At 55.7% G+C, this 19,188-nt stretch overlaps 1 protein-coding gene across 4 annotated transcripts; it reads right to left on the bottom strand.

Moving 5' to 3' along the window:
* Positions 1-8,153: 8,153 nt before the first annotated feature.
* On the bottom strand, positions 8,154-17,878 carry LOC127052772 (RING finger protein 112-like). 4 transcript variants are annotated; one of them, XM_050956802.1, is made up of 14 exons: positions 17,434-17,878; positions 16,545-16,619; positions 16,066-16,375; positions 15,363-15,575; positions 14,794-14,931; positions 14,455-14,559; positions 13,956-14,006; positions 13,241-13,297; positions 13,028-13,114; positions 12,734-12,863; positions 12,481-12,611; positions 11,860-11,913; positions 11,059-11,133; positions 8,154-10,682 (listed from the first exon to the last, which is right to left on the bottom strand). In XM_050956802.1, exons 2-14 carry the CDS (start codon positions 16,565-16,567, stop codon positions 10,161-10,163), a joined length of 1,896 nt encoding a protein of 631 aa, XP_050812759.1. In that variant the 5' UTR covers positions 16,568-16,619; positions 17,434-17,878; the 3' UTR covers positions 8,154-10,160. The 4 variants fall into 4 exon arrangements, with proteins under 4 accessions (XP_050812759.1, XP_050812760.1, XP_050812757.1 ...); XM_050956803.1 differs by having other exon boundaries at positions 17,567-17,878; XM_050956800.1 differs by having other exon boundaries at positions 16,545-16,703; positions 17,434-17,877.
* Between the last annotated feature and the right edge of the window lie 1,310 nt (positions 17,879-19,188).

The raw sequence follows: 19,188 nt of genomic DNA, 5'->3' as shown, positions 1-19,188 counted from the left end.
TCAGAGTGAGACACGGCTTCATTCAAATCCTGCCTAGTTTATAGAACTCAGATTGCGATTTTACCTTTATTTCTTAGGAAACCAGCTCTCTCCATCCCCCTGATCATCCCAGCAGCCCCTCTCTGCACCTGGCCCGGCACAGAGCCCTCTTGCTGCAACATAGAGTCACAGATCCCCAGGCCACAATGGACCCTTGTGAGCACCTAGCCTGAGTTCCTGTATAACCCGGGCCAGAGAACAGCCCAGAACTAATTCCTGGTTCAACTAGAGCAGATCAGTGAGATAAACAGCAGTTGGTGATGGAGAATCCCGCGCGCCCCTTGGTGAGCCGGGCAAATGGGCTGTGACTCTCAATGTTAAACGTTGACACATTATTTCCAGTCAGAATTTGTCTAGCTTCAACTTCCAGCCAATGGGTTGCGTCAGAACAAAGAGATGGACGAGGCCTCCAAGATCTAATTTCTATGCCCCTTGTAGGTACTTTCAGATGGGCTCCAGGCTCCCCTGAACCTCCTCGTCGTTAAGCTGAATAGACAGGTGCCAGATCTGGACACAGGATGGCAGACGAGGTCTTCCCAGTAGTCGCATGATACACAGAACAGAATGCTGTGCAACAGCACTCTGAGACCCTTCCAAGCCATTCCCAGAAAGAAGGTTTCACTTCTTTATACGGAAGCTCCATTAGAGGAAATAGCTTTGCTTTCACTGGATACAGACTCTCGGCCGGCTGGGTGTCCCTTGTGTTCCTCTTAGGAGAACATGGTGCTGCCCTCTCTCTACAAATGCCTCAGTCACCTCGTCAGCACAAAGATGGTAACATGACAATTTCCATTTCCTTTCAAAATCATTCCGTTTCTCTCCGTTCCCCCCCTTTTTAAATTAATCTCATCCACCTCACACACAAACACTCTTTGAGTATGAAAGAAAAGGAACATAATTTTGTAAAAATGAATTTTGTTTCTTATTAGGTTTTATTTTTGTCAAGAAAACCATTTTTTTGGGACCAAAACAAAAATTTTCAGTTTGGTCCAAAAGCCCTTTGTTGTCCAAAAAAAATTTTGACAAAAAGTTCTCAACCCGCCCTCCTTAAATTATTTCTTGACATTTAAGAGAGCATTTGGCTGGCAAAGTACAAACCTATTATGCCCTTAAGTCATCCTCAGACTTCACAGCCTCAAAATGTAAGTAGTTAAACAGAGTATATCCCATACAGCACTGGAGCAGAAGGGAATTACGTGCAGAAAACAAGCCATCGGTACCTGCCTATGAGATAGATGTGATTTTCCAACCCATCCTCTAGATCTCGATGGAGCTTTAGTTCTGCTGGGTTCCTCTACACTTGAGCTGATGCTGGGAGCAGCTGTACGGGTCTTACTAGATTTCAGCAGAAGTTTCCTTCAAGGGTCTCAGGATGCATCTTTGATGGCAAGTCAGGTGACAAACTTTCATATTTAATAACACGTGGCCAATCAAGTTGAACCACTTCTCACTGTAGCTATCATCCTTTTTACAGTGCAAGAGAAATACAGGCTGACTTGTGTAGTTTCATTCTTTGCAACAGGATACAATCAACTCCCGATTATCCAAATACCTGGAGGGGACATGGATTGTATTCAGAAGATTGGAATTTTGGATAATCCAGAGGGCAGGAGCCATTCAGTAACCAGGTGACCACCCACACATCTGGAGGGGGTTATCATCCTCCTCCTATTCCTAGCCGGGGGTCTCTGCTCTATTATCTGGACCTCCACATTGTCCAAATCCCTTCCTGGTCCCCTAGCATGAGGTACATGAGATCATGCTGCAGAGGACAAGTGTTTCATGCTGGGGGACAAGGAAGGGACTCGGATAATGCAGAGTTTGAATAACAGGGTTTCAGAAAAACAGAATTACACCTTATATCTACAGTTCTGGGGGTTAACGCCAGGATCAATCATGGGTTACGGATGTTCCTAGATTCTTCCTTTCAGCACTTTGCAACTGGGAGAAGGTTGGCTAATTGCCATGATTTGTAATCTCAGGTTCTCTACACAAACGTCTTGGGGCTTTCTGTTGCGAGTTGTGCCCAAGAAACACCAGACTGACATTTCTAGTTGTTATTTTCCCTCTTTACACAGGGGTCCATTTTGGAACTTTCTGACCTTTCAGGCTTTTAAAGTCAGTGAATATCAGTGGAGGAGCCAGACACGCTGGTGGCCCATTAAAGGAACCCACACTCCCAAGGACTGTCCCAGGAGCCGTGTACAATGGAGACCTCTCCGAGAGAGCACACAGACAATGGAGGCTGCTTGACTCACATCGTAGCAAAGGCTCTTTCCAGCCAGCTGGAAGAAGCTATAAAACAGGGAAAGTGACATCATCACTTAGCCTCACTCTCCCCCCTCCCCATCCCCAACTCAGCACCTGGAGAACAAAGACTGAACGGGGGAGGTGGCCCAGGCTGGACAGGAGAATCCCAGCCTGTGTAGTAAGGAACTAGCCCATCCGGGTGACACACGGCTTCATTCAAATCCTGGCTAGTTTATAGAACTCTGCTCAGAATTTTACTTTTATTTCAATTACTTTTAAACCAATTTTGTTCTGGGCGCTTATTACTTATAATCACTTCATACCTGTCTGTCGGTAGTTGATAAACTGGTTCTATGTTTTACCTAAAGCAGGGGGCTTTGCTTGAAGTGCTTGGGAGATCTGCTCAGGAACAAGAGCTGGTGCCTGTCCTTGCCGCACTGAGGGAGGGGTGGACTGGGTTATAAACTTACAATGGTCAGGGCAAGATGGTTCAGCCCCGGGGTTGTAGGCTGGGGAACTGGGGGAAATTGGCTGGATTCTCTTTATTGTTAGTTCATGAGTGAACTGGGAGAAGCATCCATGTAACGCAGCAGGGTCAGCCCTTGCCTGTGGAAGTGCAGTACGGGACAGAGGTTTGTGTTTTAGCAAGAGCAGCACAGAGTGAGAGAAAGCCCAGGTTGGAGGGACTCAGTGGTACCCCATTGCCAGGTTCCATTTGCGGGATCCTATCACACCACTTGCTCTGCAAACCCCTCTGTATCCCCCTGCAGGCTGCCAGTTTACACACCTGATTCCATTACACTCCAGTGCCCAGTCACCTGCCCTCGGCACCCCCCAAAGCGCCCAACTGCTGCCTCCGTGGAAACAGAGCTCCCCTGCTCCACTTCATTCCCATGCTCTCCTGCAGACCTCGCCCTTAGGCAGGTTGGGTAAGGACCTGGGGACTAGAACCCAGGTCTGCAGAGCCACCAGGGGCCAGGCGGAGGCACAGCCAGGGAGCACTGTGGGAGGAGGCACCACAGGAAGTGCCACCCGCAAGACAGAGTGACAGTGCCCTGCACCCCTCTAATTGGCCAACTGCCCAGGGCCAGTGCAACCCATTAGGAGAGCTAGGCCGTCGCCTAGGGCACTAGCATTTGGGGGGCAGCATTTCAGGTCCTTCGGCGGCAACTGTGGGGGCTGGATATTCGGCCACCCCAGTCGTCATCAGCATTTAGGCGGAGGGAGCTGGGGCAAGGCGGCCTGCAGCAAGGGGAAGGGGGCACGCAGGGGAACCGCTCCCCGTCCCAGCTGACCTCTGCTCCGCCTCCTCCCCTGAGCACACTGTCACCACTCCGCTTCTCCCACCTTCCAGGCTTGCAGCGCCAAACAGCTGATTGGTGCCGCAAGCCTAGGAGGCAGGAGAAGTGGAGCAGCGACGGTGTGCTTTGGGAGGAGGCGGAGCAGAGGTCAGCTGGAGCAGGGAGATGCCGCACGGCTCCCCAGGCCGGGGGGAGCTGCCGCAGGGGGTGTGCCTCACGGCTGGGGGGGGAGGGTGCAAGTTTCGTCTAGGGCACGAAACATCCTTGCAGCCGCCTGCAGCTGCCCCTACTTAACCTCCATGGAGGCCCCAGGAAATTGGCTGGGCAACCACAGACCTTGGCCGGCTGCACCGCTACACTCCAGTTTGGCTCCCGATCTCTGGTCTCTGACTCCAGCCTGACGCTGACCCGGACTCTGGTCTACAGGACCTGGCCTTGTGATTCCTCCAACTCCTGCCCAGCGACTCCTTTCCCAGGTGGGCAGCCTCAGCCTCGCTGTGACGGCTTGGCCAGACCACCTACGCCGCTGTCAGGGTTCCCCCCCACTCTGAACTCTGGGGTACAGATGTGGAGTCCCACATGAAAGATCCCCTAAGCTTATTTCTACCAGCTTAGCTTAAAACTTCCAAGGAACAAATTCCTTTCCTTGTCCTTGGACGGTATTGCTGCCACCATCAAGTGATTTAAACAAACATTCAGGGAAGGGTCACTTGGAATTTCCTCCCCCGCCACCACTAAATATCCCCCCCCCACAAGCCTCTTCACCCCCTTTCCTGGGGAGACTTGAGAATAATATACCAACCAATTACTATAGCAATGTGAGCACAGACCAGACCCTTTGGCTTCAGGACACTGAAAATCAATCAGGTTCTTAAAAGAAGAACTTTATTTATAAAGAACAAAGTAAAAGAATCACACCTGCAAAGTCAGGATGGAAGGTAACTGTACAGGGTAATAAAAAGATTTTAAACACAGAAGATTTCCCTCTGGCTCAGCTTCACAGTTACAAAAACAGGAATAAAGCTACCTCTGTGGCATAGGAAAATTCACAAGCTAAACCAAAAGATAACCTAACGCATTTCCTTGCCCGACTTACAGTTTCTGTGGATTTAGATGGATTATTCCAGGTATATTTTCAGGAGATGTTGTACCTGCCAGGCTTCTCCCTCCATCCAGAGACGAAACAAACAACAAACAAATCCTCCCCCCACGGATTTGAAAGTATTTTCTTTTCTTATTGGTCCTTCTGGTCAGGTGCTAGCTACGTTATTTGAACCACATAATCCCTTACAGGTAAGGTATTCAGTACAGTTGCCAAGGTTGCTACTCTTCCGCCTATTCAGGACAGCCCCCCATCCCTTACAGGTTTACAGTCAAACCAAATTGAAGTTCATTTAACAGAGCCTCAGATAGAGATTCAAATAAAAAGCAAGTAGAAGGCTTTGGAAACCTGAGGTTACATGGAAAAGGAAAACATCAGACACCGTCTAGAGCCCATCCTTGCTAACAGGTTCCTTTCCTGTCTGCTGAGGTGTCTCACAGAGCTTCTCCAGTCCAGAGATCTGGGATCCCCTGTTCCCCTACACCCTCCACTGGCCGAGTCACTCCTCTGTAATGGGCCATTTCTTCTGCTCTTATCCAATCACAAGCTATCATAAACCTAGTCCCAGATTTGGACCTTAGCGTCCAAAATATGGGGGTTAGCATGAAAACCTCCAAGCTTAGTTCCAGCTTGGACCTGGTAAAGCTGCCACCACCCAAAAAATTAGAGAGTTTTGGGGCACTCTGGTCCCCCCAAAAACCTTCCCTGGGGACCCCAAGACCCAAATCCCTTGAGTCTCACAACAAAGGGAAATAAACCTTTTCCCTTCCCCCCTCCAGGTGTTCCTGGAGAGAGAGACAGAAGCAACCTCCGTGAATCTAAACAGAGGGATTCCACCCTCCCCGTTCCCAGTCCTGGAAAACAGAATTACTTCTCTCTTCACCCAGAGGGAATGCAAAGTCAGGCTAGTAAATCTAACACACACAGATTTCCCCCTGACTTCTTCCTCCCACCAATTCCCTGGTGAGCACAGACTCAATTCCCTGGAGTTCCCCACTAAAGAAAAACTCCAACAGGTCTTAAAAGAAAGCTTTATATAAAAAGAAAGAAAAAATACATAAAAATGGTCTCTCTGTATCAAGGTGACAAATATAGGGTCAATTGCTTAAAAGAAATATGAATAAACAGCCTTATTCAAAAAGAATACAATTCAAAGCACTCCAGCAACTATAGACATGTAAATACAAAAGAAAAAAACAATAACCCCTATTGTTTTTATGATCTCTGTACTCACAACTTGGAAACAGAAGATTAGAAAGCAGGAAATAGAAATCCCCTCATAGCCGAGAGAGAGTCAGGCAGAAAACCAAGAACAAAGGACTCACACACAAACTTCCCTCCACCCAGAGTTGAAAAAATCCTGTTTCCTGATTGGTCCTCGGGTCAGGTGCTTCAGATACTTATTTCCAGGTGAAAGAGACGTTAACCCTTAGCTATCTGTTTATGACACAAGCAATTGTCTCTGAGCCCAGGGGCCCCCTCTCCTGAGCATCCCCTTGGTGGTTTGCCTCTGGCCAGCCTGCATCTCGTCCAGCCAGCAGACAGATGCTGCCTGCATGGATGTGCATTGGTCTCCCATTGACAGGGTCGGCTCCCAGCCTCCCCCTGCCTCAGGTTTGATTCCCAAAAGATTTGGAACTTAATCTCCTACCTGGGACCTGGATCTAAAACCGTTGCTCATACAAACATCTGGGGAGCAGGAGGAGGAGGTGGGGGTGCAAGCTCTGGGATGGAGTTTGGGGATGGGAGGGGGTAGGTGGGGTGGGGGTGCAGGCTCTGGGAGGGGGTCAGGGGTGGGAGGGGGTAAGTGGGGAGGGGGTGGGGGTGCAGGCTCTGGGTGGGAGTTTGGGAATGGGAGGGGGTGGGAGTGCAGGATCTGGGAGGGGGTCGGGGGTGGGGTTGCAGGATCTGAGAGGGAGTTTGGGGATGGGACGGGGTGGGAGTGCAGGCTCTGGGAGGGGGTCGGCGCATACCTGGGGCTCCAATTGGCCACAGGGGCACTCAGGGCAGGTGCAGCACGTGGAGGCACAGCCCCGCACCGGGGCCTGCAGACCCATGGAGAGAGCAGGCAGATGCCGCTGAGCTGCCGGGGCCCGGGCCATTGTAAATCACCGGGGTGGAGCGTCCGGGGGCAGCAGGTGGGGCCAAGGGAGAGACTCGGCCCCAAAACTGCTGGAGCCCGACTGGCCACATTGCAGAGATTCACGGGCTGCAGATGGCCCGCGGGCCGAGAGTTTGAGACCCCTGCCCTAAAGCTGGCCAAGCCCTGCACTAGGTGACCGAGGGGGGTTGTGGAATCTCTGGCATTGGAGGCTTTTAGGAGCAGGTGTGACAAATCCCCGTCAGGGCTGGTCTGAGACTACTTGGTCCTCCCTCAGCGCCAGGGGCTGGGCTTGAGGACTTCTCAAGGTCCCTTCCAGACCCACATTTCCATCAAATTAAAGCAGCGAGACTCAATCCTTAGATCAGAAAAGAGGTCGTCCCTTTCGTTAGAAACCGCGCTCAGGCCGTAATCAGCTCCGCTGGCTGGATCTTTCAGGCTTGAAGCCAAATTATCTTTTACCTCATTCCCTGTGGAGCCAAATGAAATTCCTGTTCAGATGGCCCTGTTGTACATTTCTGTACAGTGGCTAAACTGTTTCCCCTTCTGTGTTTTTCCCCCAAACACAGGAATAAAGATGTTCAGGATGCTACTCCTGGGGGAAGTCTGTGGCACTGCCCACTACAGAATTTTGTAGAAACTGAGGTTGTGCACGCAGAATTTCATTTCTCTCCTCATCCCCCCAAAAATGGGCTGCAGAGACGTTGGCCACCACTGGGAGGTGCTGGACCAGAAGAGCCCAGCTCACACAGAGAAGACAATGTCAGGGAGAGGGGGAAGGAATTGGAAGGGTCCCACCGCTGCCGTTCCCAGCACCTCCTGAAGGAAGGAGGCGACGGTGTGCACAGGGGCGCTGGAACAGTTTGTGTAGTGGGGGAGCTGAGAGCCATTGAACCAAACCCTAAGCCCTACATATGATGGAAACCACTTCAAGCCAGGGGGTGTGGCAGCACCTCCAGTACCCCTAGTTCCAGCACTATGGGCATGCAGGAAACTCCGTGCCAGTCCCGGACCTACTATCGGGCTGTTTCTCTGTCTGGATCCCTGGGCTCTGGGCAGGGTAGGGTCTGTGTGTCTCTGGTCTGGGGGGGCAGTGACTGGGCTTGGTGTGGGGGAGGTGTGAGTGGCTGGGCTGGGGAGGGCCTCACATCTAGATGGGGGGGCTGAGTGTCTGGCACCCATCTGAGCGCGGGGTGAGGGGACAGAGAAGCAGGAACGGAGTTTTCAGGGTTTTTTCAACTTTCTACTCTTGGGGTAAAAGAGAGAGTGCGCGCGCATGCGCGCACACACACACACACACACACGTACAGAAATACTTGCTGACAGGTATTTTGAAATAAATTACCAAAATAATGGTAACTGGTGTAATTATATAGTGTTATTTTGACAAACAAAATATGCAGAATTTTAAACTATGTGCAGGATTTTTAATTTTTTGGTGCAGAATTCCCCCTGGAGCATTTTAAAGCCCTTCCATTAACCAGAAGTTGCATCTTCCCCTAACCGAATTAGAGCTGACGGTTTCTGTGGAGACTTGTCCCAAAACTAGGAACTCACCATTCAAGGTTCGATGAGTCAGAACTTCACCGTTATTTAAATCTGGGAGATTAGTCTTTAGCACTCCCCACGGCGGTCATTTACAGGTGCTCCAACACACGCACACGCTCATCTGTACATTGACCCCCTAACACAATACCCCAAATATCTTTTCTCCTGTTGGGCACAAAGGAGAATGGTTAAATGCCGCCATTGCTCTGAGACCGTCCTGCACCCACGACCCGTTGCCTGGCCACCTTCCAGCAGAACAACCCTAACCTCTCCCATTGAACACTTTGCAGACTATAGTCTCACGTGACTTCTGTTCTCTCTTGCTACATACTGAGAGGTCCAGCCTCTGAAAACCTGCAGCCCTGGATATTAGGTTTCCAAGTAGTTCTTAGGAAGATAAGACTCAAAGAGCAGGTTAAGGGGTGACTAGATCCCAGGGCATAGAGTACCCACCTGGGGAACAACTATTTGATAATGGGTCCTTCAGTCTAGCACAGAAAGGTCTAACATGCGCCAATGGCTGGACACTGAAGCTAGACAAAACTCAGACTGGAAGTAAGGCAGAAATTTTTAACAGTGAGAACAACTGGAACAATTCCCCGAGGGTTGTGGCAGATTCTCCCTCACTGGCCATTTTTAAATCGAGATGGAAGTTTCTCTAACAGGTCGCTCTAGTTCAAACAGGAATTAATTCAGGGCAGGGTCGTGCCTGTGTTACCCAGGCCTTGGAATCTGTCAGGGGAAGGGGCGCTCCCAACTCACGACGGACAGGCCAGGATGGAGCTGACCCCATACCTCAAGCTTCTGAGCTCTGTTGGATCGTAGGTGCCTGCAGAGGCTGGCGTGGAACAGCTGGAGCATCCCACTAGCCCGAGGTCTCATTGGTTGGAAATCCCCACACCCAAGTCCTGGCCTTTCTCCAGCGCTGAGGGGTAGGAGCTGAGCCTTCCTGTGGAGATGGCCAAAGGGGTCCCCTGCTCGGCATACATTCATGAGTGTAGAAACAATTCCCCTTAGCTTCGGATGGTTTTATAGCCCTCCCCTGGAATAAATAACGATGCCTGTTTCTTGGGTAGCGTTTTCTGTCAGTGGCGCTCAAACCCCTCACCATCTTCCAATGCATTATTACCCATTAGACAGATGGGAATATGAGGCACAGAGAAACTAAGAGACTTGGCCAAGGTCACAGAGGAAGTCTCTGGCAGAGCAGGGAACCCACATCTTCCTGTGCCCTCTCCCCAGAACCTGCCTTCCCACTCAGAGGGGCGGCTGGAGATCTGTCCCCCAGGACCGGACCACACGACTGCCGTTGTAGGAACTCAGCCTGGCGCCCGTTGTCACCTCAGCACGTGATCTCGGGACAGGACCATTGGCCGGGCGTTTCTAAGCATTTCACATTACAGCCAGAGTGGCCCTGCAACGTCGCAGGAAGGCAGAGCGAGAACCGAGGGCTGGAAGTTAAAGCCAGACAAACTCCCATCAGAAACGAGGCACCAGATATTTCACAGCGCGAGTGATTCACCAGTGGGAAAGCGGTGAGGTCTCTGTCTCTTCTGGTTTCTGAGCCAGACTGGCCGCCTTCCGGGAGATGGTTTAGTGCAACAGGAGATGTCGGGCCCAACGCAGGGGGAAGTGGGCAGCGTTCTCCAGCCTGGCTGGCACAGCAGGTCAGACGAGAGGATCTAAAATGTCCCTTCTTAGAATCTGTGGGCGACGGCTCCCTGCTCTGGGGTGGCTTCTGGGGGACGTGTCTGGGCCACGCTGCAGCCCCGTCACCCCATTTGTCAGCCCCAGATTCGGGGGGAGAGGGACACACCGATCAGATCAGGGGGCTGTCATCGGATAGATCCTCAGTTCCATCCTCCTCCTCCCTCCCACCACCAGCAGCCTCAGCCCTCTGCCTATCCTTCCGGGCGAAGTTCCCACCAACTCCCCCGCCCACGCCCCCACCCACGACGATCCCAGCTGCAGCGCCCGTCCCAACCCCAATGGCCATCACCTCAGTCAAGGCGAGCGCCCCAGCCGCCTCGGCAGCGATGACAGCACCAGCGATCCCGGCGCCGGCAGCTCCGCCCACCGGTCCCAGAACCAGCGCCCCTGCCCCCACGCCCGCCACAATGGCGAATTTCTTGAAGCGCTTCCCGTAGGTCTTCAGGAAGGTCTCAGCCTCCTGTGTCAGCAAATCCTCCAGCTCCGTCAGCAGGGCCTCTTTCTCCGGTGCCGGCTCCCGCATGTCCGTCCGGCACCGCCGCAGCAAGTGCCCGCGCCGCTCCATGAACAGCTTTGTCATCTTGCTCGGCGGCACCTTCAGGCAGGAAAACATGTTCTGGGAGTCGCCGTCCTGCGCCCACCAGGAGAGGAGATGGCCAAGAGCGTTAGATGGGGCAAGCGCTGAACAGACCCCACCCCCAACCAAGATGGGGGCCCCCCTCGCGCCGAGCAGGACACAATCCGGGAGTGAGATGGGGGCCCCCCCCTTGCACCGAGCAGGACACAATCCGGGAGTGAGATGGGGGTACCCCCTCGCGCCAGTGTGGAACAGACCTGGACTGGGGTCGGGGCCCCCCATCGCGCCAGGCCCAGCACACAAACTCAGCGAGAGACCATCCCTGCCCCCAAAAGCTCACAGGCTAAAACCCCCGAATGCAGGGTCATTCTCTCATTTTGATAGATGGGGAAACTGAGGCCCAAAGAAACAGACACCCCCCCCAACTCACCTTCTCCTTCAGAAAGAGAGCGTGGTCTGCGTGGGCTCTGTCCAGGACTCTCTGGTTGTGGAAGGCGATAGCCATCTGCATGGGGAGGACAAGGCTGGGGTGAGCCGCAGCTTATGGGGCCCCATCTCCGCCTAGCGGCGGCAGCTCCCACCGCAGCAGCCTCATGTAACAGAGCGACGCCACTAGCCAGTGTGAAACTACAACTCCCATGAGCCACTGCAGCAGCTCAGCCTGAAGCCAGGCACCCAAACTACAAGACCCATGATGCCCCATAGCCATGGATGCCCATGATGCATCACCTCCTTCCTCTGTGGTGCATCATGGGAGCTGCAGTCCCATCAGAGAGCTGGTTTATGGGGAGAAAAGGGAGCATGCTGAGCCAAACTATTATTCCCATGAGACACCACAGAGACATTTCCAGATCGAAGTATTTCGGCTTTTGATATTTCGACAGAAACTCAAATTTGTCTGCAGGGGAAAAAAAACAAATTTTCCAACAAGTGGTAACACACTCCTGAGATGCAGCTACCTCTGGGGTGGAGCATATGGGCGCGCATGCGCGCGCACACACACACACACACACACCCCTAATGCAGCCACTTCTGGGGTGAGGCAGCTGGGGAATAGCCTCACAGCAACTCCACACGGGGATGGCTTGCCCGACATGGAGATGCAGCCACCTTTCGGGCGAGGCAGCAGCAGTAAGACAAAAGTAGGAAGCAGTTTTACATCAGAAGTGAATTCAGGAGGTGGGACACATCCCTGGATCAGGTCAGGGGCAGAGACGGACAGAGAAGGTACCTGAGGGGGAGAGGAGAAGCCACAGTGATGTTTCTTCATCAGATCAGAGAATTTCTGCAAGGAAAGCACAAGAAATCACAATACAGACTCCACAGGACTTAGGAAAATGTGACTATGGGGACGGCTCGCCTGGCGCTGAGATGCAGCCACCTCTGGGGCAGGGCAGCTGGGGAATGGCCATAAGACAACCGTGGGAATCAGTTTGGCGGGGGAAATGAAGAACTTCCTTGGATGATGTAGGAAGGCTCAGCAGAATCATCCAAGCTGGGATTCTGCTAGGATATAAATACCACCCTAATTCTTAATTAACAAAAATTCAGCAAAAAGGCCTAAGCCCCCACCCTGCTCCCCACAGCACAGCGCCCCTAGTGCCACCATGGGGTAGTGCGGGCAGCCATGACTGCCAGGGGAGAGCGCCCCTACAGACCTGCCACCCAGCTCTCTGCAGCCCAGCACCCCCTAGTGCCACCATGGGGTATTGGGGGCAGCCCTGACTGCCAGGGGAGAGTGTCCCTACAGACCTGCCACCCCGCAGCACAGCGCCTCCTAGTGCCACCACGGGGTATTGGGGGCAGCCCTGACTGCCAGGGGAGAGCACCCCCTACTGAGACCAATCCCCACCTTTATCTTGGCAGTGAGCTGTGTCCCAGTGAGCAGCGCCCCATCCCGGTCCCTCCAGATGTGCTGACCGACCGAGCCCACCAGGGTGGTGACGTAGTCCCTCAGGCTGTCCCGGAAATCCTCATCCATGTCTGCGAAGAGAAGGGAGATGGCAATGAACCTGGAGCCGGAGTGTCCCCCCACAGCACATTCCCCAGCAGAGCCAGAGATGCCCCATTGCCCAGGCTCAGAGCCTCTGTCTCGGATCCGTTACCTCTCAGGCTTCCCTGGTTTCCAGTCATGATCCGCTTGCCGGGGAAGGGCATCAGGTAACAGCGGCTGCTGCTTCTGCTCAGCACTTCCAGGGTCCTGGGGTGTTTGCAAGGGGATGTCGCCTCCAGCATCTGACAGAACCAGGGCGAAAACGGCAAAGTGAGACATCAACAGGGAGAAATACCCTGGGACCCATTCCCTGCTCCCAGAGCCAGCCAGGCCCTCGCCATGGGGCCGGATCGGAGCCAGCACCCCCCAGAGGGCAAAGGCCCCACATCCCATTCCCCACAGTCACCTGTCGGACGTCTCTCAGATGCTCCTCCCCACCGTCGCTTCCAAGGACCACAGAGCTGCTCCAGTCCCGCACCAGCAGGTCTAGGTGCTGCAGGGGAGACAGGACGATGTCAGGAGGGGACGGGTGAACCCCTCGGGTGTGGGACAGGAGGTGGCTGGGGCAGGAGCATCCCATGCAGGGCAGGGCGGGGGATGGGGGGGAATGTTGTCTCACCCGAATGGACTCCAGCTCGTATTCCTTTCCCACCTCTTCGGCCACGTGCAGAAACATCTGCAGAGCGGAGAGGACAGGGGGGTGAGTCTGGGGCTGGGATCTCTGGGGCAGGGAGGCAGCGTGTGCCCTGGGGGTGGGTGGGAGTGGAAATCCTACCAACACACACACACACACACACACACACACACACACCAGCTCCAGCCTGGTCTCGGTCTGTTACCAGGGTCCCACAGCTTTCCCCTGTGGTGCAGAGACACCTAGGGGCCAAAGAGCAGAACTGCATGCCGAGGTTCCCCTCTCCCCTGCCCCATGCCAGGGGCTCTGTTTGCCCCCATGCCCACCAATGGTAGGAACAGAATAGACCAAGATGCCAAATACTGAGACGTTCCCAGAGTCCTGGCAACACCCCTGTTCTCAGTAAGCCTGGAGCTCAGGCAGAGGCGAGCTCCAGCCCCTGGAGCAGCACAGAAGCTGGTCCCTGCTGTGATACAGCCCCAGGACGCCTGGGTTCTATCCCCAGCTCTGGGAGAGGAGTGGGGTCTAGTGGTTAGAGCAGACAGTGCTGGGAGCCATGACTCCTGGGTTCTATCTCTGACTGTTCCACCCATGTGACCTCAGGCAAGTCACTGATTCTCTCTGGCCCTCAGTTTCCCCAGCTGTAGAATGGGCAGACAACCCCATTGGGGCTGTATGAGAATGGCGCTGCATTCTTCACCTCCAGATATTCCAGATCAGGGTCCTTTATCTGGCTGGAAACATTCAGGATCTGCAAGTAATGAGAGAGGACAGGGCTAGATGCAGAAACCAGCACAACCCACTCCCAGCAGCACAGCGCCCCCTAGAGCCGGTCTGGGGCATCAGGGCCAGCCCTGGCTGCCAGGGGAGAGCGCCCCCTGCTGAGCCCTGCCCTGTTCCCCACGGCACAGCGCCCCCTGGTGCCTACCTGGGGCATCAGGGCCAGCCCTGGCTGCCAGGGGAGAGCGCCCCCTGCTGAGCCCTGCTCCCTGCAGCACAGCGCCCCCTAGTGTCACCCTGGGGCATCAGGGCCAGCCCTGGCTGCCAGGGGAGAGCGCCCCCTGCTGATCCCATGCCGCTCCCTGCAGCACAGCGCCCCCTAGTGCAGCACTGGGGCATTGGGGCCAGCCCTGGCTGCCAGAGGAGAGCGCCCCCTGCTGAGCCCTGCTCCCTGCAGCACAGCGCCCCCTAGTGCCTACCTGGTAGGAGCCAAGCAGCATGGAGAGAGCGGAGAGTTTGACGCTGGTCTCTGTGCCTCTGGCAATGTCCATGGAGCCCTCGGTGTCGACCAGCAGCACGGCCACCTGCGGGGGGGCATGGGCCGGGGTCACACGCCAGCTCCCCGATCTGCCCCCTGCATGCGCCAGCACCGAGTGAGACACAACCCCAGGGGGGCACTGTGTTCCCTGCTTCCCCTCCCAGGCCCCGGTCACAGAGACCCCCCAGCCTCTGTCTGCTCTGCTCCCCCAAGTAGAGATCTGATGGGGTCACTCATCCTCCCACCCTATTTCCCCCTCACACACAAACTTCCCACTCACCTTCCCCCACTCGGTGGGGACCCAGAAGGGCTGACTCCAGGCCCACACCCCCTTGGTGACACTGCGGGCGCCAACTCGCCACTCGAACCCCTCCAGGGGCTCCTCCTCCCGGCCCATCCAGGATCCGTCCTTCACATCCTGGGGGGGAGGGAGACACGGGGGGAGGGGCGATTAGTGCAGGGGGACTGTGGGTATTTTATTAGCAGGCAGGTAGCGTGGGGACTGGTGCACTGGGAAGATAATGGCCAGGCAGCCTCAGGCTGAGGACGAGGTTCCAGACGGACACACGGCTCCCCACTCCCCTGACACAGCTGACAGGACGTGGTCAGGGGACACAGGTCATAGATCTGTGCTGGTCTGAGCCCCTCCAGCAGGGGGCAGGAGTCATATCACTGCTCAGACAGCGCGAGATAGGGAGGGGTGAGATACAAGCCACCCTAGGGCTCCCATCCCCACACACTGCCCTGTGGGAGGGGAGTGGGGTCTAGTGGTTAGAGCAGAGGGGAGCTGGGAGCCAGGACTCCTGGATTCTCTCCCCGGCTCTGGGAGGGGATCAGGGCTGCACTCACCAGGTTCTGGAGCCGGCGCAGCAGGTAGTTCAGCAGGAAGGATTTGCCCCGGCGCTGCTCCCCGACGATGGACACCAGGCAAACGGGGGCGTCCCCCACCCCACCCTGCTCCAGGCAGCGGCTCAGGGCCTCCTCATCCAGCGTCAGGCCCCCTTCCTCGTCCAGACGCACCAGCTGCACCGGGCGCCCCTGCTCCGGCTGAGCCCCTGGCCCCTGCTGCAGGGACAGAGCAGGGTCAGAGCTGGGACCCCACCCCTGAGACGGTGAGTCCCCTGTGCCCCAGATCAGAGCCCCTGTGCCCCATTCCCATCCCCTGAACCAGCCAGTCCCACCCTGGGCCAGATCCAAGCCAGTGCCCCCTAGAGGGGAAAGGCCCCATGTCCCATCCTCTCCGCCCCACCCCACCTTCCAGCCAGCTAGTCCCCTCACCCAGCCCCCTGGATGGAGTCACAGGCTGTTTGCTTGGTGGTTAATTTCTTATCAGCAGATCTGAGCCGTGTGTGCCCAGCTCTCCCCTTAGCAGCCCAGGGACCGGAGGTTGCTAAAGGGACACAGGAATCCCATTAGCCGGCCTTCCCTCTGACCCCAGGGCCCCAGCGTGGGGCTAGGAGGTGCTGTGCTGTAGGGTGCAGCCATGTGGCTGTTCCCCAGCTGCCCACCCCAGAGGTGGCTGCATCTCTGGACCAGCCATGGCTGCACCCACCTCAGGGCTCCCTGTTGGTGTCAGTGTCTCTTCGCACGGCAGGTCTCTGATTTTCTCCACCAGGCTTTTGACACGTGTGTCTGGGATCATCCTGCCCCTGGAGCAGGGAGCCCGGCACTCCGGGCACTGGGACCCCGAGGCCGAGACCCCGCTCCAGTGAACCGCGAGGCAGCCCCGGCAGAAGTTGTGGCCACAGTCGATGGAGACGGGGTCCTCCAAGATGTCCAGGCAGATGGAGCAGGTGACGTCCTCCTGGAGTCGCTTCACCATCCCCTGTGGAGGTGGCTTCGAGGAGGGGGGTGGGATTGTCCTGGGAGACACACAGCAGGGGACCTGTGAGCCAGGACTCCTGGGTTCTATCCCAGCTCAGGGAGGGGGTGTAGGGGACAGGTCAGAGGGGCTGGGAGCCAGGATTCGGGGGCTCTAGCCCCAGCTCTGTAACAAGTTACACCTGAATTGGGTGGAACTGGAGCACTCACCCTTTATTGTTCGCATTTCCCATAATGCGGCAGGTGACAGGCCGAGCTCCACTTTCTCCTCCTCCTGGGCTGGGGCTAAAGCCAAACTCTGCTGGAGAACCGAGACAACAGGGCACCAAGGGAGTAGCCCCTCACACCCACTCTGCTAAAACAGGGGGGCTGGCAGAGGGGGAAACTGAGGCACAGAGCAGAGCTGAGACACTCCATGTCCTAATCCCACTTCTTGAGCTCTGAGTGCCCCAGTGCTCTCCTCGTGTACAGGGGACACCCCCCATCCCCACTAGCACCCCAAGAAATGAGCAAACCCTGTGGCCAGAGCCTCATGCCACAGCCCCACTGCACCCAGAGCCCAGGGTCCCAGCTCCCCTCCCTCCCTGTTCTAACCCCCTCCCCTCCCAGAGCCACTCAGAGAGCCCAGGAGTCCTGGCTCCCAGCCCCCCCTGCTCTAACCCACTAACCCCCACTCCCCTCCCAGAGCCAGGGAGAGAACCCAGGAGTCCTGGCTCCCAGCCCCCACAACCCACTAGACCTCGGGAGAGAAACCAGGAGTCCTAGCTCACATCCCCAACCCACTAGACCCCACTCCCCTCCCAGAGCCAGGAGAGAACCCAGGCGTCCGAGCTCTATGGCACTAAACACTATTAATTTCCGTCTCTGTTGAAGGAGGAAATCCCACGTCTCCAGCCGTCACGCCTAGGGAAAGCCTGCTCCGCTTTGCGCCCCCGGGCGCAGCGGGATTTTCAGCCTCTCGGGATTTTTAAAGCAGATCTGGGGATTGGCGGCCGGGCGCGGCTCGCCGCGCGGGGGTCCGCGGGGCTGCGCTGGTGGGGCCAGGGGCCGGGCCCCAGCCCCAGCCCCAGCCAGAGTCCGGGGAGTGGCTGGGATTTACCTTAGGTGCCTCCCAGGTGCCACTGCTTCGAAACCAGCAATTCAGGTCTCAGGTGGGTTGTGGGGGACGAGCCTGCCCCCTGGGGGGGGGGGTAGACTCTGCCCTCCGGGGATGGTAGTTGCCCCCCCGTTACCTGCCCCACAGCTCGCTCTGCCAGTGTCCAAGATTTTCGCCTGGGGAAACGAAAGTAAAAAGTCAGGTGGTTTCTATTTCCTCCTGCCCCGCAGCCCAGCTCTGCCACCCCAGAGATTGGCTACAGGGCGTGGGAGGGGTGTAGCCAGAGCGGAGGATATTAATAGCCACTGGGAGGTGGGGGCTGGGAGGAGAGCCAGGACTCCTGGGTTCTCTTTCTGGGTCTGGGATGGGAGTGGGGTCTAGTGGTTAGAGCAGGGGAGCTGGGAGCCAGGACTCCTGGGTTCTATTCCTGGATTGGGAAAGGAAGTGATGTCTAGTGGTTAGAGGAGGCGGGGCACTGGGAGCCAGGATTCCTGGGTTCTCTCCCCAGTTCTGGGAGGGGAGTGGGTGGAGTCTCATGGGTGGGGCTGGCAGCGAGGACTCCTAGGCCTGGTCCACACTACGCTGTTAAACCGATTTTAACAGCGTTAAATCAATTTAATGCTGCACCCGTCCACACTACACTGCTCTTTATATCGATTTAAAGGGCTCTTTAAATCAATTTCTGTACTCCTACAAAACGAGAGGAGTAACGCTAAAATCGATATTACTATATCGATTTAGGGTTAGTGTGGACGCAAATCGACATTATTGGCCTCATTCTTTTTACAGTAGCTACCCACAGTGCAGCGCTCCAGAAATCGACGCTAGCCTCGGACCACGGACGCACACCATCGAATTAATGTGCCTAGTGTGGACGCGCACAATCAACTTTATAATATCTGTTTTATAAAATCGGTTTAAACTAATTTGAATTTATCCTGTAGTGTAGACGTACCCCTAGATTCTCTCCCCAGTTCTGGGAGGGGAGTGGGGTCTAGTGGGTTAGAGCAGGGGGGACTGGGAGCCAGGACTCCTGGGTTCTCTCCCTGGCTCTGGGAGGGGAGTGGGGGCTAGTGGGTTGTAGGGTGAGGGAGCTAGCAGGGCTCAGTGTAGACATAAAACTTTTATGCACATTCCCTTCTCCCATGTCCAGGACAAATCCATTCACGTGCCAGCGAGGGGCGGCTGCAGGCCCTGGCTGCGTTCAGCCTGGGGAAGAGATGGCTGAGCTGGGATGGGAGAACAAGGGTCCCTCTAAAGAGGCCGGGGAGTGCTTGTGCTTCGTGTCCAGCGACGGGGGTGGGGGGGCCAGAAGGAAGCAGCTTAGCTTGCAGCAAGGGGCTGGGAATTAGGACAAACTTCTCTAACTCTCAGGGTAGCTCCACTCGGGACCAGGCTTCCAGGGAGGCTGCGGGATCCCCATCGTTGGAGGACACACACCGGTCAGGGCCGGTCTAGATTTCCTTGGCACTGCCTCAGTGCCCGAGGCAGGACTTGATGCCCTCTCCAAGTCCCTTCCAGCCCCACATTTCTCGGATTCTCTTTGAGACGCTCGGTGGCTTCGTCTCCCACTGCAACATTTTCACTCCTCCCCCCAGTTCCTTCCTGTGTTTGATCACTAGTTGTGGGGACGCAGCACCCCCCCTACAGAATCACTTGCAGGGGGCACTGTGGAGCTGTAGAATGGGCTACCTGGAAACCACCCCCACACAGAGGCTGCCCTCCTCCCAGCAGTCCAAGCCCAACTGCCTGTGGTTT

Source organism: Gopherus flavomarginatus, chromosome 5, assembly GCF_025201925.1.
Source record: "Gopherus flavomarginatus isolate rGopFla2 chromosome 5, rGopFla2.mat.asm, whole genome shotgun sequence".
Taxonomy (NCBI): Eukaryota; Metazoa; Chordata; order Testudines; family Testudinidae; genus Gopherus; species Gopherus flavomarginatus.
The sequence above is the reverse complement of the archived record's forward strand: the minus strand, read 5'-3'. Positions and strand labels throughout refer to the sequence as shown.

Bases quoted from the DNA above. Each gene is read 5' to 3' on its own strand.
- LOC127052772 (XM_050956802.1), bottom strand. From the start codon at position 16,567: ATGGGAAATGCGAACAATAAAGG. The intron at 14,932-15,362 runs GTGAGTGCAGCC...CCTCCCCCCCAG, and splicing joins TGCGCCGGCTCCAGAACCTG to GATGTGAAGGACGGATCCTG. The intron at 10,683-11,058 runs GTGAGTTGGGGG...TGGTGGGCGCAG, and splicing joins CTCTCTTTCTGAAGGAGAAG to GACGGCGACTCCCAGAACAT.